Source organism: Orycteropus afer, unplaced genomic scaffold (genome assembly GCF_000298275.1).
Source record: "Orycteropus afer afer isolate SDZICR_OR568_19922 unplaced genomic scaffold, OryAfe1.0 scaffold00114, whole genome shotgun sequence".
NCBI classification, from domain to species: Eukaryota; Metazoa; Chordata; class Mammalia; order Tubulidentata; family Orycteropodidae; genus Orycteropus; species Orycteropus afer.
The window spans coordinates 5,532,099-5,553,862 of record NW_006921701.1 but is presented as its reverse complement, the minus strand read 5'-3'; the positions used below and the strand labels follow the sequence as shown (position 1 = coordinate 5,553,862).

The following is a 21,764-nucleotide window of genomic DNA, read 5'->3' as shown; positions in this document are numbered from 1 at the left end:
TATGAGTTGAACATTTACCTGAGGTAGATACACTCCTTGGAGAGAACAATCATTGAGAAAGAAGAGCTGCCTATGCACAGGGAGACAGCTTAGGGGGCAGGAGTCCATGGAGGGGTGGACACTGGGAAGAGGTAACTATGAGGAGGAAGTAGGAGGGGAGCTGTTGTATTGTGGTAAACTGTGGTCAACGTCATGAGACAAAGTATATGTAAACTGCTATATGGAAAGTGAATTTGCTCTGTAAATCTTCACCCAAATCACAATAGTAAAAAAATAAAATAAAATAAAGGAAAAGGCAGAGATTAGCAGAATGGATTAAAGAAAAACATGAGCACACTATATGTCATCTCCAAGAGACCCAGTTTAGATTCAATGACACAAACACGTTAAAAGTGAAAGGATAGGAAAAAAAGTTTCAATGCAAACCATTACCAAATGAGAGTTGAAGTGGCTACATTAACATTAGACAAAATAGAATTTAAGTCAAAAATTGTCACAAGAGACAAAGATGGATATTATATAAAGATGAAAGGGTCAATTCATCAAGAAGATATAACCATGATAAAAATATATACACCTAATCACAGAGCCTCAAAATATATGAAACATTGATAGAATTAAGTGGAGAAAGAGACACTTCTACATTAATAGTTGAAGATTTCAATACACCACTTTCAACAAAAGACAGACTATCAATAAGGAATAGAGGGCTTACACAAAATTATAAATCCACTGGAAATAACACATACTGGGAGCTCTGGTAGCATAGTGCCTAAGGCACTTAACTGCTAACCAGAAGGCTGGTGGTTCAAACTCACCAGCCACTCCCTGGAAGGAAGTTAGGGCAATTTACTTCCGTAGTGATACTGCCTTGGAAACCCAAGGAGGGGTTGCTATGAGTCGGGTCCGATTTGACGGCACATAACAACAACAACAACAACAAACACATATTAGAACACTCCACCCAACAACAGCATAAAACACATTTTTCTCTAGTGAACATGGATAATTCTCCAAGATAGATCACAAAACTAGTCTCAAAAGATGTAAGTGGCATGAGATCATGCCAAGTATCTTTGACCACAATGAAATGAAACTAGAAATCAATAACAGAAGGAAAACAAGCAAGTTCACAATTATGTAGAAACTAAAATACATTTAAAAAACCAGTGGGTCAAAGAATAAATCATAAAGGAAATTTAAAAATACTTAGATATGACTGAAAATAAAAGCACAACATGCCAGAACTTATGGGATACAGCAAAGGTAGTACTCAGAAGGAAACCTGTAACTGTAACTGCCTAGACTTTAAAAAAAAAAAAAAAAAACAACTTCAAATCAATTACTTAACTTCATACCTTCAGGAACTGACAGGAGAAGAGCAAATATCATACAAATGATGAAAAACTGAAAGCTTTCTCTCTAAGACCAACAACAAGACAAGGGTGCCTACTTTTACCACTGCTATTCAACATTATACTGGAAATTATAGCTAAGAAATCAGGCAGGAAAAGAAATAAAAGGCATCCAAATAAGAAAGGAAGAAGTAAAACTATCTCTATTAACACATGACATGATCAAAAAAAAATCCACAAGAATATAACTAGAGCTAATAAATAAATTCACAAGATCACAAGGTACAAAATATACACACAAAACTCAGCTGTGTTGGCACACACTAGGAAGAACAATTTGAAAAGAAAATTATGATAACAATTCTACTTAAAATAAAATACACAGAAATAAATTTAACCAAGGGGGTGAAAGACTTGTATACTGAAAGAGATAAAACATCATTGAAAGTAATTTTTAAAGAACTAAATAAATGGAAACATATCCTATGCTCATGGATTGGAAGATTTAATATTACTAAAATGTCAATACTGCCCAAATTGATCAGCTTCAAAATAATCTGTTTCAAAACAGCTGTTTTGCAGAAATGAAAAAGCCAATCATCATTCAAATTCATATGAAATTCCCAGGGGCCCTGAATAGTTAACCTAACTTGAAAAAGGATAACAAAATAGAAGGGGTCACATTTCCTGACTTCAAAAACATATTATAAAGCTACAGTAATTGAAACAATGTGATATATGGATATGGATAGACATATGTTGTTGTTGTTATGTGCCGTCGAGTTGGCCCCAACTCATAGCGACCCCTCCTTGGGTTTCCGAGGCAGTATCACTACGGAAGTAGATTGCCCAACCTTCCTTCCGAGGGATAGACATATAGAACAATAAAATAAAATTCAAAGTCCAGAAATAAACCCATACATCTAAAATATACACACAAAAATCAGTTGTGTTGGTATATACTATTAATAACAATTTGAAAAGAAGATTAAGATAATAATTCTATTTACAATAAAATACACAGGAATAAATTTAACCAACACCATAATTCAAAGGCAACAATTTGTCTTCATCCTTATTCGTTGTCTATTTTTCACATGCATACAAGGCTATTGAAAATATCATGCCTTAGGTCAGGTATACCTCAGTCCTCAAAGTGACATCTTTGCTTTTTAACACTTTAAAATGGTCTGCCTACATGAACTCTTTTAAGTATACACAAACAGGTTAAAAGTTAAGGAAAATGCAAAAAAGATATACCATGCTAACACTAAGCCAAAGACAGATGGAAAAATATGTTTATATAAGACCAACTAGATTTCAAAACATAAAATATTACCAGAGTTAAAAATGGTCATTTCAATTCATATGTTGTTGTTGTTTTTATATACCATCGAGTCGGACCTGACTCATAGTGACCCCTCCTTGGGTTTCCGAGGCAGTATCACTACGGAAGTAGATTGCCCCATCTTCCTTCCGAGGAATGGCTGGTGGGTTTGAACGGCAAGCCTTCTGGTTAGCAGTCAAGTGCCTTAGGCACTATGCTACCAGAGCTCCCTCAATTCATATAAAGGACATTAAAAAATGTAATCATTTATGCATCTAGTGACAGAGCTTAAAAATACATAATACAAAAACTGATAAACCTACAAGGAGAAATTAGAGAAATCCACAATTATAGTAAATTTCAATGCTCCTCTCTCAATAATGGATTTAAAGAAAAAAAGGCAGATAAAGAGGATATAGAAGAATTAAATAATATACTATCAAACAATTTCATTTAATTGGCATTTATAGAATACTCCACCCAACAAAATTTTGCTGTAGATAATTCAAAAATGGTTGTAGCAGTATACTGACAGGAAACTGCCAGAAATTCAAGCTGGATCAGAAGAGGATGTGGAATTAGGGGTATCATTGCTGATGTAAGATGGATCTTGGCAGAAAGCAGAGAATACCAGAAAGATGTTTGTTGTTGTCATTAGGTGCCCTCAAGTCATTTCCAACTCATAGCAACCCCATGCACAGCAGAACAAAACACTGCCAAGTCTTATACCAGCTCCATGATCCCTGCTATACTTGAGCCCATCGCTGCAGCCACTGTGTCAATCCATTTCTCTGAGAGCCTTCTCCGCTTTCATTGACCCTCCACCTTACCAAGCATAACATTCTTCTCCAGGGAATGGTCCCATCTGACAACATGACCAAAGTAGGTGAGACGAAATCTGCCCATTCTTGCTTCCAAGGAGCATTCCGGCTGCCCTTTCTCCAAGACAGATATGTTAGTTATTTTAGCAGTCTGTGGTATTCCCACTATTCTTCGCCAGCACCACAAATCAAAAGCATCAATTCTTCTTCAGTCTTCCTTATTCACTGTCCCACTCTCACATGCATATGAGGCAATTGAAAATATCATGGCTTGTGTCAGGCACACCTTAGTCCTCAAGGAGACATCTTTGCTCCTCAGCACTTCAAAGAGGTCCTTTGCAGCTGACTTGCCCAGTGCTATACGTCATCTGATGTCCTGATCACTGCTTCCATTGGCATCGATTATAGAACCAAGCAATGTGAATGAAGTCTTTGACAACTTCAATCTTTTCTCCATTTATCATGATGCAGCATATAGGTACAGTTGTGAGGATTTTTGTTTTCTTTATATTGAGATGTTATCCATACTGCAGAATGTAGTCTTCAATCTTCACCAGTAAGTGCCTCAAGTCATCCTCCCTTTCAGCAAGCAAAGTTGTGTCATCAGTGTGTCACAGGTTGTTAATGATTCTTCCTCCATTCTTGATACCATGTTCTTCTTCATATAGTCCAGCTTGTCAGATTAGTTGCTCAGCATATAGATTGAAAAGTATGATGAAAGGATACAACCCTGACACATTCCCTTCTTGATTTTAAACCATGCAGTGTCCCTTTGTTCTGTTTGAACAACAGCCTCCTGGTCAATGTACAGGTTCCTCAAAAGTACAATTAAATGTTCTGGAATTCCAATTCTTCTCAATGTTATCCACAATTTGTTATGATCCACACAATCAAATGCTTTGGCATAGTCAATAAAACACCAGTAAACATCTTTCTGGTATTCTTTGCGTTGAACCAAGATCCATCTCACATCAGTTATGACATCCCTCATTCTACGTCCTCTTCTGAATCCAGCTTGCACTTCTGGAAGTTCTCAGTCAATATATTGCTGCAACCATTTTCGAATTATCTTCAGTAAGATTTTACTTGTGTGCAATATTAATGATATTGTTTGATAATTTCCATGTTCAGTGGGATCACCTTTCTTTGGAATGGGTACAAATATGGATCTCTTCCAGTCAGTTGGCCAGGCAGCTGTCTTCCAAATCTGTGGGCATAGCTGAGTGAGTGCCTCCAGTGGGGCATCTGTTTGTTGAAACATCTCAATGGGTATTCCATCAATTCCTGAAGCCTTGTTGTTTGCCAATTCCTTCAGTGCAGCTTTGACTTCTTCCTTCAGTACCATTGGTTCTTGGTCATATGCCATCTCCTGAAATGGATGAAGATTGAGCAGTTCTTTTTGGTACAGTGACTCTGTATTCCTTCCAACTTCTTTTGATACTTCTTGCATCATTCAATATTTTGCCCATAGAATCTTTCAATGTTGCAATTCGAGACTTAAATAAATAAAATTTATCTATGTTTTATTGACTATGCAAAGGTATTTGATTGTGTTAATCATAATCGCATTGCCCAAAATGGGAATTCCAGAACACTTAATTATGCTCATGAGGAAGCTTTACATAAACCAAAAGGCAGTCATTTAAACAGAAAAAGGGGATACTGCATGTTTTAAAATTAGGAAAGGGTACCTCAAGGTTTTATTCAATGATGTTGACTTTATTCAATCTGTATGTTGAGGAAATAATTTGAGAAGCCAGCCTACATGAAGAAGAATGTGGCATCAATTGGAGGAAGACTCATTAACAACTTGCAATATGCAGATGACACAACCTTACTTGCTGAAAGTGAAGATAATTTGAAGCACTAACTGATGAAGAACAAAGACTACAGCCTTCAGTATGGATTACACATTAAAAAGAAAACAAAAATCCTCACAATGGGACCAATAAGCAAAATTATGATAAAGGGAGAAAAGATTGAAGTTTTCAAGGATTTCATTTTACTTGGATCCACAATCAACACCCATGGAAACAGCAGTCAGTAAATCAAGTGATGGATAATTCTGCTGCAAAAGACTTATTTAGTGTTAAAAGAGCAAAGATGTCACTTTGAAGACTAACATGAGCCTGACCCAAGTCATGGTATTTTCCATAGCCTTATATGTATGTGAGAGCTGGACAATGAATACAGAAGAAAGCAAAAGAATTGATGCTTTTGAATTGTGGTGTTGGTGAGGAATATTGAATGTACTACGGGCTGCTAGAAGAACGAACAAATATGTCTTGGAGGAAGTACAGCTGACACGCTCTTTAGAAGCAAGAATGGCCAGACTTCATCTTACCCACTTTGCTCATACTGTCAGAAGGGACTAGTCCCTGGAGAAGGATATCATGCTTAGTAAAGTAGAAGGTCAGCAAAAAACGGGAAGACCCTCAACAAGGTGGATTGACACAGTTGCTGTAATAATGGGCACAGTTTCATTCTGCATTACATAGAGTCACAGTGAGTTGGAACTGATTCAATGGCATCTAACAGCAACACTATTCAAAAGAAAAAAAATTTTTTTCAAGTGTAAAGGAATATTTACTAATACAGAAAGTATTCTGGACTATAAAAAGTTTCAAAAGATTTAAAAGTATTGAAATCATAGAGTATGTTCTCTGACCACAATGGAATTAAATTAGAAAACGGTAACAAATAACAAGAAAAACATAAAATATTTGACTATCATGTTACAAACTACCAAATAAGCATTGGCCAAGAACAGAAATTACAATAGAAATTAGAAAATATAATGTTCTAATTAATTAATAAAATTATAACTTTTTTCAATTATAACTTTTTCTAATTAATAAAATTATAACTTTTTTATAATTAATAAAAATATAACATCAAAAGTTGTGAGCTGTAACTAAAGCAGTGCTCTGAGGGACATTCAGAGCTTTTATTACAGACATTAAAAAATTACAAAATGTCTTAAAGCTTTCATTTTAAGAAACTAGTAAAAGTAGTGTAAATTAATCCCAAAGCCAGCAAAAGAAGAACATTAACAAGGATGAACACAGAAATCGATGAAATATAAGACAGAATAGCAATAAGGAAAACCCATGAAACCAAAATCTGGATTGAAAAAATCATTAAAATAAATCAATAACCCTCCAGCCAGTTCAATCAAGAGAAAAGAAGAGAATATGCAAATTTCCTATATAAGGAATGAAAGAAGACCTATTACTACAAAACCTTAAGATATTAAAGAAACATTATGAAAAAATGTATGGCAATAAATTAGATAAGCTAAATGAAATGGCCAAGTTCCTTGGAAGACAAAAATTACCCAAAGAGAAACAGGATATTTAACAGCCCTATATCAATCAATAAAATTCAATTTGCAACTATAATTCTTTCCTCAAAGATTACTCAAGGCCTAGATGACATCAATGATGAATGCTACACACCATTTAAAGGAAAAAATAATATGAATTCTACTAAATGTATGGAGAGAGTCAAAGAAGAAAATATTTTCCAACTCAGTCTGGACACTAAGACTAAACTCATTCCTGACACCAAAACTAGACAAAATATCACAACAAAATATCCATAGAGAGTTCTCCTCTACTCCCTAATCACAAAAAAACATCCAGGCCAGTCTCTCTTCCTTGCTCTCTTAAGCCATTTTGGAACTGCCTGAGAAATCTGCCCTTCTCTCCTCAAAGACTTAATTTATGTAAATAATAAATGTGGCATAATTAGTCTCAACATCTGGACCAAATTTTGAGTGGGGTCCATTTGCCTCTGCAAGTCACTGTAACAACTATGAATCACCTTACTGTTGCACAATTAAATAAACTTACTATTTAAAAAAAAGGTTACATTGTCCACAAAGAGTAAGGAATTCTTAATATTGGCAGCATAAGATCCACTGATTAATTTGGGGAGGATTAGAGAATGTACTCAATCTCCCTACTTGGTCAATGTGCAGCTATAAGGACGAGCTCAAGTATTTAAGGAGAATAGCAAAGATTGTAGGCCCTTATTTTTCAAGGAGGTAACTGGGGGTGGGTGAAATATGGGAAGTATTTTTACTTTATGGCACTGTCACCTAATAACAATTTAGGAGCAAAGCATGGTTCTTTCCACTTTTCTCTAGAAGAGTTTCTAAAGAAAACTTTCCATTAGCTTCCATTTGCTTCCTAGATAGAAGATATCATTTTATAGATGCACATTTTTATGTATATAGCTTAGTTTCCTGGGAGCTCTGGCAGCATAGTGCATAAGGCACTTAACTGCTAACCAGAAGGCTGGCGGTTCAAACCCACTAGCCACTCCTCGAAAGGAAGGTTGGGCAATCTAATTCCGTAGAGATACTGCCTCAGAATATGAGTTGAGTCCGACTGGACAGCACATAACAACAACAACATTGCTTAGTTTCCTAGTCCTACTTTAATAGTTACTGCCCAAAAGACTTGCATAGAGTCCATTTAAAAACACAAACTCTGCTCTGTAAACTTGCACCTAAAGCACAAAAATAAAAAATAAAAAATAAACACAGCCAATTTTTTTCTACTTAAAGATGCAAAATCAAATGAAGGTCTAGATAATTCGCTTTTCACTTTTTTTTTGATCTCTGAATTCATAATGCTTTGTCATTTAAAAAAAAATAAAAACACAAAAATGTATGAAAAATTAATATTCTCAGTAAGATAAAATATTATTTCAAGATCTAAGTATTTCTTAAAGCAATAATTTATCAATCAGTTTTATTCATGTTTTCACAGTTTTATACTAATTTATATAATTATAAGAAAGGGTCATGAGACTCAAAGTATATAACTTTATTTAAAAGGCTAAAATTTATCTTTAATTATTAGATAAGTTTATATTTAGATGAAAATGTACTTACATGAAAGGTAGAATGATAATTAGAGTATTTTATAATATACTGGTTGTACATCAAGTGGGTAAATATTCTTTAAAAATCACATGATCCAGTAGATAATAATTTTCTAGCACATAATTTGATAATCACTTCTCAAACTTTGTCTTACTTGACCAATATTGTAATTTTTTACTTTATGATCAATACACTCTTCTTCCCTTGGCTTTTATAATAACCACACTTTGCAATTTCTTTCTTTTTGACCATCACTTCTCAGGCTCCTTTGGGAAATTATTTTCTCCTGCTCCTTAAATATCTCCATAGGTTCTTTCTAGATTTACTTCTTTTCACACTTCAATCACTTTTCCTAGGCCACCTTAGGTTTTAATTACCATTACATGTTGATGATTCTCAAATCTACCTATATAGCTAAAGACTTATATTCCAAGTTATAAATATCTATTCAATCACCCAATGATAGCACCACTTGCATGGGCCACAAAAAACACACTTAGTATGTAGCAAACTGAAGGTATCTTTTCTACCAAACCCTTCTTTGCCTCCTCTACCCTTTCTTAGTAGTGGCAACACTATCCAAAGATGGCAGGCTAGAGACCTGACTGTTAATCTTGATTTTAATCCAAATCCAACATATTACATTAATTCTACTTTCAAATACCTCTGGAACACATTTTTTTGTCCATTCCTAATGCTACCATTATCTTTTTCACATTATAACTCCTTAATTGGTCTCCTTGCTTCCATTCTATTCTCCACAATGCCTCTTGAGTCCTTAATACAATGAAAATCTTACAATTTCATTCTTGTTTAAAATTCCACTACCATGACAATAAAATCCAAATTCCTTATGGGATCTTAATCTCATGGCTTTTAGGGCATTTTGTGGTTAGTGTTTATCTTTCAGCTTTTCCCCTCCCTAAAATCTTCTTAAATGTCATAAGGATACATTATAGGGTAGAGATGCCAATTTGTTTTAAGGGTACCAAAACGATCTGCCTCAGTCTAGTTCTATAGCCTGGTTTGGGGTACAGGTGTTAGAAGCTTGCCTTGAACTTATTTTTCTAGTTCTCCAGTGAGTTACCCAGGACCTTGTTAATAAAATCCTTTACTATTTCACTAGCCTGTTAGTTCCTGCTGTAAACTACTGAGAATGACAACTGATGCAGAAATTATTACCACAAGTGAAGTGGTGAAAAAGAATAGAACTTAAATAAATTGGCTAATGGAGGAAAACAAAATGACAGAAGTGAGCTGAAACCACTGCAAGCTGGGAAGTTAATGACCCTTGTTTATGATGGTGACACATGTGATCAGACTACTGTTTGCTGTACTTTGGGACATAAAGTACATGCAGAGCAAGGCTTATATATTATATAACAGATAAAAGTTGATATGTGCTTTTAATTTTTGTAGTCTTTAGCAAAGTTCTAGAGAAAGAGCTAACACAGAGCTAGACAGTAATATAAGAAGACATGGTAGAGAATGCTACTTGTGTGTGTGCATGTGTGCAAGACCTTTATCAGACATCTTTTTTGCAAATACTCTAATTCTGTGGCCTTCCTTTTCATTCACCTAAGAATGTCTCTCACATAGCAGAAGTTTTTAATTTTAATAAAGTAAGATTTATCAATTTTTTTCTTTCATGGTCATAGAAACTTTATCTGTGGTACTCAAAAGCTTTAAACAATCCAAGTATCCTTTAGCAGAGGGATGGATTAACATCCATACAATGGAAGACTACTCAGCAGTGAAAACGGAGTTAACTTCTGATGCAAATAACAACTTGGATGAATCTAAAAGGCATTATGCTGAGTGAAAAAAAAAGCCAGCTTCAAAGTGTCACATATTCAATTTATAGGACAGTCTCAAAAAAGAAAACAATTATAGTGCTGGAAAAAAACTTCAGTGGTTACTATGGTTATGGGCAGAGAAATGGCATTCCATAAAGGGATAACATTCTATAAAGAGATAACATGAGGAAGTTTATTTTGGGAGGATGATGGATTTTTTTTCTGTTTCTTGATTATAACAGTAGGTATACAAATGTATACCTGTATTTAAATTCGTACAACCATACATCAAAATAAAGTTAGTTTTACTAAAAGATATCTTTAAAAATTGAAATTAAAACTTTATTTTTATATTCTACAACAATGAAAGGAGCTCTGGTGGCATAGTGCCTAAGGCATTTGACTGCTTCCCAGAAGGCTGGTGGTTCAAATCCACCAGCCACTCCTTGGAAGGAAGGTTGGGCAATCTACTTCTGTAGTGATACTGCCTTGGAAACCCAAGGAGCAGTCGCTATGAGTCGGATCCGACTCAATGGCAGTGCAGCAATGAAAGCTACATCTGTTAAAAAATAAGTATTATGCTAAAAAAGAATCTGTTCATAATATAAAAATAAATCAGAATGATGATTTTAAAGGTCAGAGATTATCAAATTGGATAAAAAAAGCAACACCTAACTATATACTTCCTACAAGAAACATACTTCAAGTATGAATACATAAACAGGTTAAAAGTAAAAGAGAGAGAAAAGATATACCAAGCTAATACTAACCAAAAGAATGCTTTGGTGTCTACAGCCATACCAGAATAAGTAGATTTTAGCATAGAACATTACCAGAGATAAAGAAAGTCGTTTCATAATGTTAAAGACATCAATTTATCAATGGGAAATAATACTCCCAAGTGCTTCAAAATACATGAAACAGAAATTAATAAAACTACAAGGATAAACAGATCAATCTCCAATTATAGTGGGAAATTTGGATACCACTTTCTCAATAATAGATAGAATGAGTGGGGGAAAAAAATCAGTACAGATAAAGATTTTAGCACAACTATAAATTTGATCTAATTGAAATTTACAGAACAATCCATGCAACAACAGAACACACGTTCATTTCAAATGCACATTTGACATTTATCAAAATAAACCACAGACAGGCCCATAAAATTAGTTTCAATTAAATTAAAAGAGCACAGGCCACACAGAGTATATTCTCTGACCACAATGAAATTAAATTAAAAATCAATTAAAGAAATATCTCTAGAAAAATCGTTAGTATTTGAAACCAAATAACACAAAAATAACCCATAGGTCAAGAGAAAGCACATATGCATTAGAAAATATTTTTAAATGAATGAAAATAAAAATACAACATATCAAAATTTGGGGATAGACATTCAATTCTGCCAAGTTAGAGTTGCCCCATTCTTCCCAGGTCCTCCCTCTTATGATTGAAAAATCCTAGTTACAACACAACAAACAAACATAGGAAAATTCTTAAAGGTGAAAAGGAGGAGAATTGCCAAGGTACAGCAGAACTTGAGAAACAACATGGTATTGACTTCTTAGGTTTCCTAACTTCCTGCCATATATCCCAGACAGGGTACTGCATAAGTTTCCAACCCAGAATCACCAATAGGCACAGACACACACACAAAAAAAAAACCTCCAATAGAAGGTTGTCCTCCCACCTACAGTATTGGGAAAGGATTGAGTAAGAACACATTTTGGCAAGATCTAATTGTATTCCAGTCAAACAACAAAAGAAAATCCACATCATTTCTCCCCCCTCCATCTCACCCCTGTTTGTTTCAGCAGGGTTGAAGAGGAATTAATCTTCCACTAATCCCCCACTGGTAAAATTACTGTTGTTGTCCTTAGTGCCACCAAGTTAGCTCCTACTCATAGTGATTTATGTGTAACAGAATGAAATGATGCCCTGGACCCATGACATCCTCACAATCATTGCTATGTTTGAGGCCATTGTTACAACCGCTGTGTCAGTCCATCTCATTGAGGGTCTCTCTCTTTTTCCATGACTCTCTACTTTATGAAGAATGATGTCCTTCTCTAGGAAATGGTCCCTCCTAATAATGTGTTCAAAGTGAATAAAACAAAGTCTTACCATCCTTACTTTAAAGAATAGCCACAGCAATTACTCACAAGATGATGTGAAAAGGACAACCTTAGAACTAATGATCTTCTATCCCCTGCCTAGAGGAAGCAGGCGGCACTCTGTTCCTGCTGTGTGGTTTCACAAGACCAAGCAGAAAGCTGATGTTCCACTCTAGCCCAGCAGAACTGGCCCAGAACTGGAAAACGTATGCAGCAGGGCTGTGTCCTTTCAGCTTACTTACTTATGCAATCTGTATGCTGATCAAATAATCCATGAAACTGGACTATACAAAGAAGAACTAGCATCAGAATTGGAGGAAGAATGGCTAAAAATGCCCACCCCCCACCCAACAGAAGGAAATATTGCTTTGACTCCCCCAATTAAGTGGTATTGGTGGAGTCTAGTGGTAAATTAAGCCTTCATCCTTCTTTCAGCAACAACAGGACTAATTAAGGTGGTACAAAGCAGGGCTAATTAACATCGTTCTTCCCCTTTGTTCTATTGTGTTAGCAAGGCTTAACAGAAGCTGAGCCTCTACTCACACCCACAACAACAAGGTAAAACAAGTTGATGCAAGGAAGTGTAGATGACACTAGGCGTCCCACCTTTCCTGATGTCAGTGAGGCCCAACGGGTAGTTGAAGTTCCATTCTAGTAATATGTGAGGCAGTAAAGAACAGTTGATGTTTTCGAATTGTGGTATTGGACAAGAATACTGAAAGTAGTATGTACTGCCAGAAGAATAAACAAATCTGTCCTGGATGAAGGGCAGCCAGAATGCTCCTTGGAAGTGAGAATGGCCAGACTTCATCTCATCTGCTTTGGTCATACTGTCAAAAGGGACTGACTATTCCCTGGAGAAGGAAATCATGCTTGGTAAAGTGAAAGGTCAGCAAAACAGGGGAAGAGCCTCAATGAGATGGACTGACACAGTGGCTGCAATGATGGGCTCAGATATAGCAAAGATTGTGAGGATGGCACATAACTAGGCAGTGTTTAATTCTGTTGTACATAGAGTCACTATGAGTTGGAGCCAACTTGACAGCAGCTAACAATAACAACAATTGGTTCCATGGGGACCCAGAAGGAAAATGAACACACATAAGCTTCTGGCCCTCAAGCTACACCTCAGCAGAAGGACTACTTGCTCTAAAAAGATTAATAGTCTCAAATTAACGACCTTAGCTTCCACCTTAAGAAACAAGTAAGAATCCGGGAAGATGGTGCCATATCTATAACCCACACATTTGTTCCCTCTATCAACTTAATCCCTGAATAAATAGGTAAAGCAGATAGAAATAATGATACTGGAGTTATGAGCAACTAAGAAGATAAAGTAGCAGGTTTAGTCAAGGCAGAGAAAAAGAGCAGATTAAACAACTGGGAAAAATAAATGAAACTGCCTAGCCAGCAGAGATGGAGAGGATTCATTAGAAGTATAAAAGAGGTCAGCAGAGGGAAGGGGGAAAAAACCCATCATGGAACCCACAGATGCACTGGGGACTTAGAATACCCACCCACACCAGAAGTTTTTGGTGGCAGCCTTGGGAGCTGAGTATGATAATCTTAACTAGGAAACAGATCAAGATCCCTCCTTTGCCTGGGCTGCCACGGAGGCCAGAAAGGAGTGGGGAAAAGGGAAAAACTTCCTCCGAGTAGGCAGAACCCCAGAGCAAGTGCACAGCAGTGGGCTGGGGTTCAACTCTTCCACAATCCCTTTTTAGCACAGAGTGGACCAGGGTACTACGCTTTCACAGCTTCTTAATCCAAAGGGAAAGTAGTGGCATTCTACCCATGGGTCTTTGATACGTAGGATGTCATCATTAGTAGATGTCTCAGGAAGACACAAACTACACTGCCTACGACGACAGCGCTGACTGAACTGTCTCGCCCAAATGCAGAAAATGAGGGCTTGCTACCGGCATCTTTTTTGTTTCTTCCTTTTCTTTTTCTTTTTTCACCTTCTCCCCTGCCTCATCCAATAAAAGGACACATTAAACCACCATCAAGTGACAGGAGTTATTACAATGAACACCTCACCCAATAGTTAACACCAATAACTCCTGCACCACTGTATCAATGACAGATGGTGTACAACACCTGCTTATCCCAACTCCAACTCCAAACCCCCTTCACAATGAACAGAATGAACCACATCCTCACCAGTCATTAGACTAACACAGAAAGAGTTGGAGAGCAATCCAATTCAGCCAAGTTAATAATCAAAAAAGTATACCTGCTCCACACTTTCAGATATAGTAAAACATAAAATCAGGGTGTAGCAAATCAATACATAACTAATAATTAAAAACAACAACTTCAAAAATGTCTAGGGAACAACAGACAAACAAATCAAACAAACAAACGACAACAACAAAAAAGAACAAGATACAACAAAAGAAATAAAAGCCCAGGCTAAAGAATTATCTATCATGGAAGAAGAAGCAATAGAAGGATCTGAGAAGGAATTCAGAAAGTATGTATATAGGACTCTCCAAGAGCTCAAGGAAACCACAAACAGAATCAATGAGAAGACAGACAGTAACCTGGAAGAATTCAGGAAAGCCATTCAAGAACAAAATAACAAGATAAATACACAATTAGAACTCATAAAAACAGCAATTAGAAATCCAGAAAATAAACACTAAAGTTACAGAGATAGACAACATAGTGGAAGGACAAAAGGGTAGATTAAAACTGGATGAAGAATGCATTTCCCAACTACAAGACAAATCCCTTGATGCCAACCTGTATGAAGAAAAATCAGAACAAAGATTTAAGAGAAATGAAGAGAACCTAAGAGTTATAGGGGATGACATGAAAAAAAAACATATATATATACATATATATATATATGCCTCATTGGAAGGGGAAAAAAAAAAACTCTGAGAAAATTGTCGAAGACTTGCTAACAGAAAATTTCCCCATATCATGAAGGAAGAAAAGATAACTGTCCAAGAGGCTAAATGAACCCCATATAGGATAGATCCCAAGAGAAAGTCACCAAGATATGTCATAATCAAACTCTCCAAAATCAAAGACAAAGAATCTTGGGAGCAGCTCACCACCACCCCCCCGGCACTGCTGTCAAGTCAGATCCGACTCATAGTGACCCCTCCCATAGTGACCCCTCCTTGGGTTCCCAAGGCAGTATCATTATGGAAATAGATTGCCCAACCTTCCTTCCAAGGAGTGGCTGGCAGGTTTGAACTGCCAGCCTTCTGGTTAGCAGTCAAATGCCTTAGGCACTATGCCACCAGCAGCTCTAGAAAAATAAAATGTCACCTACAACAGACAACTAATGAGACTAAGTTCTGATTTCTCAGCAGAAACTAAGCAGGCAAGAAGTCAATGGGATGACATATATGAAACATTGAAGGAAAAGAACTACCAACCAAGAATTATATATTATATATCCAGCCAAATTATTCCTCAAATATGAGGGTGAAATCAAGACATTCTCAGACAAACAGAAACTAAAGGAATTTGTGAAAATCAGATCAACCCTATAAGAAATGCTAAAGGGAGTCCTTCCTATAGAGAACCCACAAAAAAGAACAACAAATTAAAATCAAGATACTTGACATCACCACGTAGAAACCAAACCAGAAACAGATGCTCAAAATAAGCTCATAAAATAATGTCCACAGAGAAATAAGGGAATCATCCTGCAAATGACACCAGCAACAAAGCAAATAGAGGGAATAAAAGTTTTCATTACAAAACTTCCAAATGGAGAGGAAGACAGGAGAATGTCTTTTTAGAACTGACTGTTCCAACTTAAGGAGATAAGAATTCACTTCAGGATAACCACAAAAAAAAAAAAAAAAAGCAATCCCCCTAAACAAACTCAGAAAGAAGAAAAACATATGGGCTTAGTAAGCATAAAGCCAACAATAATGAAGAAAAGAGAAGAAACACTTGATAACAAAATGAGCTGGGCATAGAAAAATATTTGGAACAAGGAAATCACCAACAACACACCAAAAACCACAACAGAATGACAGAAATCAATTTATACCTATCACTAATTACACTCAATGTGAATAGACTAAATGCACCAGTCAAGAGAAAGAATGGCAGATTGGATGAGGAAGAAGACCCAACAATATGCTGCCTATAAGAGACCCATCTTAGACACAAAGATAAAAACAAATTAAAAATTAAAAGGTGGAAAAATATGCCAAGCTAATGGCAACCAAAAAAGGGCAAAAGTGGCACTGTTAGTTTCTGATAAAATAGATTTCAAGGTGAAAAACAGCCTAAGAGACAAATAAAGACATTATATGATGTTAAAAGGATCCATTGACCAAGAAGACATCACCATAATTAATATCTATACATCCAATGCTCCAAAATACGTAAGAAAATATTAACTGAATTAAAAGGAAAAATAGACCACTCTACAATAGTAGTAGGAGACTTTACCACGCCACTTTCATGGAGGGACAGAACTAGAAAAAAGCTCAACAGATACAGAAGAAAACAACACAGTCAACCAACTTGACCTCATAAATATATACAGAGCACTCCACCCAATGAAAACATAATACACATTCTTCTCCAGTGCACATGGATCCTTCCCCAGAATAGACCAGATGCTAGGACACAAAACAAGCCTCAATAAATTCAAAACCATTGAAGTACTGCAAAGCATGTTCTCAGATCACAATGCTATAAAATTAGAAATTAATAATAGGAAGATCAAGGAAAAAATATCAAATATGTGGAAACTAAATAATACATTGCTCAAAAATTACTGGGTAACAGAAGAAATAAAGCATGAAATAAAAAAAAAATTCCTAGAAACAAATGAGAATGAAGATACAACTTACCAAAACCTTTGGAATACAGTGAAAGCAGTACTCAGAGGTCAATTTATAGCAATAAATGCACACATCAAAAAAGAGGAAAGAAACAAAAATCAACACTCTTAACTCAACAACTCCAACAATTAGAAAAAGAACAACAAAAGAAACCTACAGTATCTAGAAGTAAAGAAATAATAAAGATCAGAGCAGAAATAAACAAAACAGGAAAAAAATATGACATATCTGACAAAGGACTTATCTCCAAAATTTACAGAAAACTTCAACACTTCAACACGGAAAAGACAAACAACCCAATTCAAAAATGGGCAAGAGACATGAACAGACACTTCACTAAAGATAATATACTGGCAGCCAGCAAACACATGGGGAAATGCTCATGATCATTAGCCATTAGAGAGATGCAAATCAAAACAACGAGATATCATCTCACCCCAGCAATAACAGCAAAGCTCAACAAGACAAAAAATAACAAATGCTGGCAAGCCTGCAGAGAGATTGGAACTTTCATACACTGCTAGTGGGACTGAAAAATGGTACAACCATTGTGGAAAATGGTGTGGTGTTTCCTTAAAAAATTGAAAATAGAAATACCATTTGATCCAGCAATTCCATTACCAGGAATATATCCTAAAGAGGTGAGAGACAGGACATGAACAGACATATGTACATCCATGTTCATTGCAGCACAATTCACTATACCAAAGAGATAGAAACAACCTAAATGCCCATCAACAGAGGAATGGATAACCAAACTATGGTACATTCACACAATTAAATACTATGCAACATTAAAGAATAATGAAGAATACATGAATCATCTCACAACATGAAGGAATTTGGAGGACATAATGCTGAGAGTAGTAAGTCAACGACAGAAGGACAAATATTGCATGAGCCCATTCTGTGAAAGTCAAGGAAAGTTTTACTTAGGGAAGGAAACTCACTTTGTAGGTTACAGGGGACGGGTGGGAAGGGGAAGGAAAATTTCGGACTAGTTGGGGGTCATATGTTGATTTGGGTAAGGGAAGGGATGGCATGGAGAGAGTCTGTGATCAGCATGATGACACTGGGGAAAGGAAGGACACTGAAATGTGCACATAAGATAGAGACAACAGAGGCAAATAACAGTATATGCACAATACTGCATTACCACTAACACCAAACAACAGGCTACATATAAATGCATAGAAAAGTGAGAAGATCAGCTGGGGGATGGCGAACAAGAATATACCCGAGACCAAGGATAGAATTAGCTGAAGATAATCTTACATATACACTTGTGCGACAAAATTAGCCACACACATTACAGAAGAAACAGAAGACAAAGTTGGAGTAACCTCTCAGAGACAACCAAACATCTTGAGAGAGAGAATCACTGGGCCTGCCGACTCAGGACCATAGTCTCAGGGGACACTAAGCTCAATTAGCACAACATAGTACATGAAAATCTTGTTCTATAACCTACTTTAATGAGTAGCGAGTGGGGTCTTAAAAGCTTTCAAGCGTCCATCTAAGATGCAACTATTGGTCTCCTCTCATCTGAATCAAAGAAGAGTAAAGAAAATCAAAGGCATCTGGAAATAATTAGTCCAAGGATATGATGGACCCCAGGACCAGAACTAGAGGGTACCTGGCTACTAATGCCATCCATTCAGAAAGGGATCAAAATTGGAGATCCTGGGTAGAGTGGGAGGAAAAATATAGAACAAAATTAAAAAACACAAAAATGACCAGAATTACTGGTCAGATAGAGTCTGGTGGAACTCACAAGACTATGGCCCTGGGTTATCCTTCGGGCCTGGAACTGGACTCACTCCTATGTACTGGCTTTCAGCTCAACAGTAGCAAGATTTACATGCACACCTACCATCTGGTGATGTATCCATCCACTCTAGGGAGAAACACCCCTTGGGGCACCAGAGGGGCAGCATTCACATAAAGGGAAAGCTGGACAGACAGAAGTGCATGTTAAGAACAGCACAGGAAGGGCATAGTCACAGGTACGAGAGGGGAAGAGAGTTTGTTATGTTCAGGGATGGTAATCGGGGCATGAAATCAAATATACACGAACTGTTGAATGTAAAACAAATTCTGCTCTGTAAATGTGCACCCAGAGTACAATAAAATGTATTTTAAAAAAAGAAAGAAAGAAAGAAACAAGTAAAGGAAGAGCTAATTAAACAAAAGTAAACACAAGAAAGGTGTGGGGGAGGAGATCAAAGCAGAAATCAATAAAAAGAATACAGGAAAACATTGCAGAAAAAAAACAAAGATTGGTTGGTTCTTTGTGAAAATCAATACAATTGATAATTTCTAGCCAGACTTATAAGACTAAAGAGGAGACACAAATTACTGTCTTAGATATCAAAAGTACGCCAATAAATTAGACAATGTTGGTTTTCACAATAGACACTCATTTCTGAAGAAACAACAGGAAATGTAAGTTGCATTGATATAGATAATAATGAACCAAAAATTAAGGATACATTCGTATAGCACCTGTTCTCGTCCCAATAGCCAAGATTTTCTGAACTGGATCAAAGGCTAAGGCTGTAGGTTGATAAGGAAAACCATGGCGAACTGTCTGAAAGAGAGAAAACAGTACAAATAGTCATCAGGGAAATAAAAATTAAAATTGTAAAACACCACTAAACAATCACCAGAATAACTAAAAACAAACAAAATGTAAATTCTCATACATTGTTGGTGAGAATGTAAAATAAAATAATCACTTTGCAAAAATGTCTTGCAGTTCTGTATAAATATACACCTATTCTATGGTGTGCGAGCTCTGGTGGTGTAGTGTCTAATGCACTTGACTGCTAACCAGAAGGCTGGTGGTTCAAACCCAAGAGGCACTCCTCAGAAGGAAGACTGGCCAATCTACTTCAGTAGAAATACCACCTCGGAAAGCCAAGGAGGATCCAACTCGGCAGTGAGTTTGGTTTTATTTTACTCTATGATGTAGCGATTGGTAGGACAGTGGGTAAAGCATTCAGCTGCTAACCAAAAGCTCAGTAGTTTGAACTCAGCAGCAGCTCTGCAGGAGAAAGATGAGGCAGTCTGCCCCCGTAAAGACTTACAGCCTTGGAAACCCTATAGGGAAGCTCTACTCTGTCCTATACGGTCTCTGTGAGCTGGAATCAACTTGATGGCAGTGGGTATATGTACACAAGAAAATCAAAAGCATATGCCCATACAATGATTTCTACAAATATACTCCTAGTAGGTTTATTCATAATAGTGAAAAACTGGAAAGAGCCAAAGTGCCCATCAATGAGAAAATAGAAAAACAATCTTTAGTATGATCATGCAATGAAATACTACTCAACAGCAAAAACAAACTACTAACACATGTAAAAACATGAATAGTTGTCAAAAACATTACACTAAGTAAAAGAAATCATACACAAAGGAATACATATAATATAATTCCAATTCCATTAAGTTCTAAAAAAGCAAAAACTAATTTATGGTGGAAAATATTAGAACAATGGAAAGGGGTATAAAGGAACTTTACTGGGTTAAGACAATGTTTTACATTTTAATAAAGGTTTGGATTATGCAACACTCAAAATTCATCAGGTGGTTTAATAAATTTTTATTCCATGTATGTAAATTATGCTTCAAAAATTTTTTTACACAAATATTGAATGCTAGTTAATGATATGCACACTAAAGTGTTAAGGGGTGAAGCATACGGATACTGCAACTTATTTCAAAATGCATCTAAAAACAGTAACATGAATAGATGGATGGATAGATGGATGAGCAGATATATTATAAAATAAATACAGCAAAAGGAACCCCAGTGGCACAACAGTTAAGTGCTTAGCTGCTAACTGAAAGGTTGGCAGTTCAAAACCTACCAAGCTGCTCCTCTGGAGAAAGACCTACCTGCTGCTGTAAAGTTTACAGCCTAGAAAACCCTACAGGGCATTCTACTCTGTCACATGGGGTCACCATGAGTAAAAAATTGGCTCAACTACACCTATAACAAAGTTACAAATACACAAAAAAGCTCATTTCAAATTTAGGTAGTATATATAGTAGCATTTGAGGAGCTCTGGTGGCAGCGTGGTTAAAGCACTCAGCTGGTAACCAGAAGGTCAGTGGTATGAAACCACCAACTGCTCTGCAGGAAAAAGATGAGGCATTCAACTGCCATAAAGATTTATAGCCTTGGAAAGCCTATAGGGCAGTTTTACTCTGTCTAGGGTTGCTGTGAGTTTGAATGTTTTGGTTTTTATTAGTATATATAGCATAATTCTTTCAATTTTTCTATATGCTGGAAATATTTCATAATAATACAATGAAACACTGTCTGATATATTACTGGAAAACTTTATGAATAGTGGAGATCTGGCAAGATGGCGGACTAGGCAGAAAGACTGCACAGACCCTCTTTTTTTTTTTTTTTTTCCCAGTTTTTGCTTTTTTATTGTGATTTGGGTGAAGATTTACAGAGAAAATTCACTTTCCATACAGCAGTTCACATATACTTTGTGTCATGTCATTGACCACAGTTTACCACAATGCAATAGCTCCCCTCCCACTTCCTCCCCATAGTTACCTCTTCCCAGTGTCCATCCCTCCATACACTCCTGCCCCCTGAGAGGTCT

The 21,764-nt window shown here is 36.4% G+C and overlaps 1 protein-coding gene across 1 annotated transcript in view; it reads right to left on the bottom strand.

Annotated features, from left to right (window-relative positions):
- Window positions 1-21,764, bottom strand: part of STXBP5L (syntaxin binding protein 5L) — a 471,051-nt gene that overhangs the window by 356,285 nt on the left and 93,002 nt on the right. Inside the window, exon 2 of the mRNA XM_007943886.2 lies at window positions 19,629-19,726. Coding sequence (XP_007942077.1) covers window positions 19,629-19,726 — 98 coding nt within the window. The remainder of the gene's footprint in view (window positions 1-19,628; window positions 19,727-21,764) is intronic.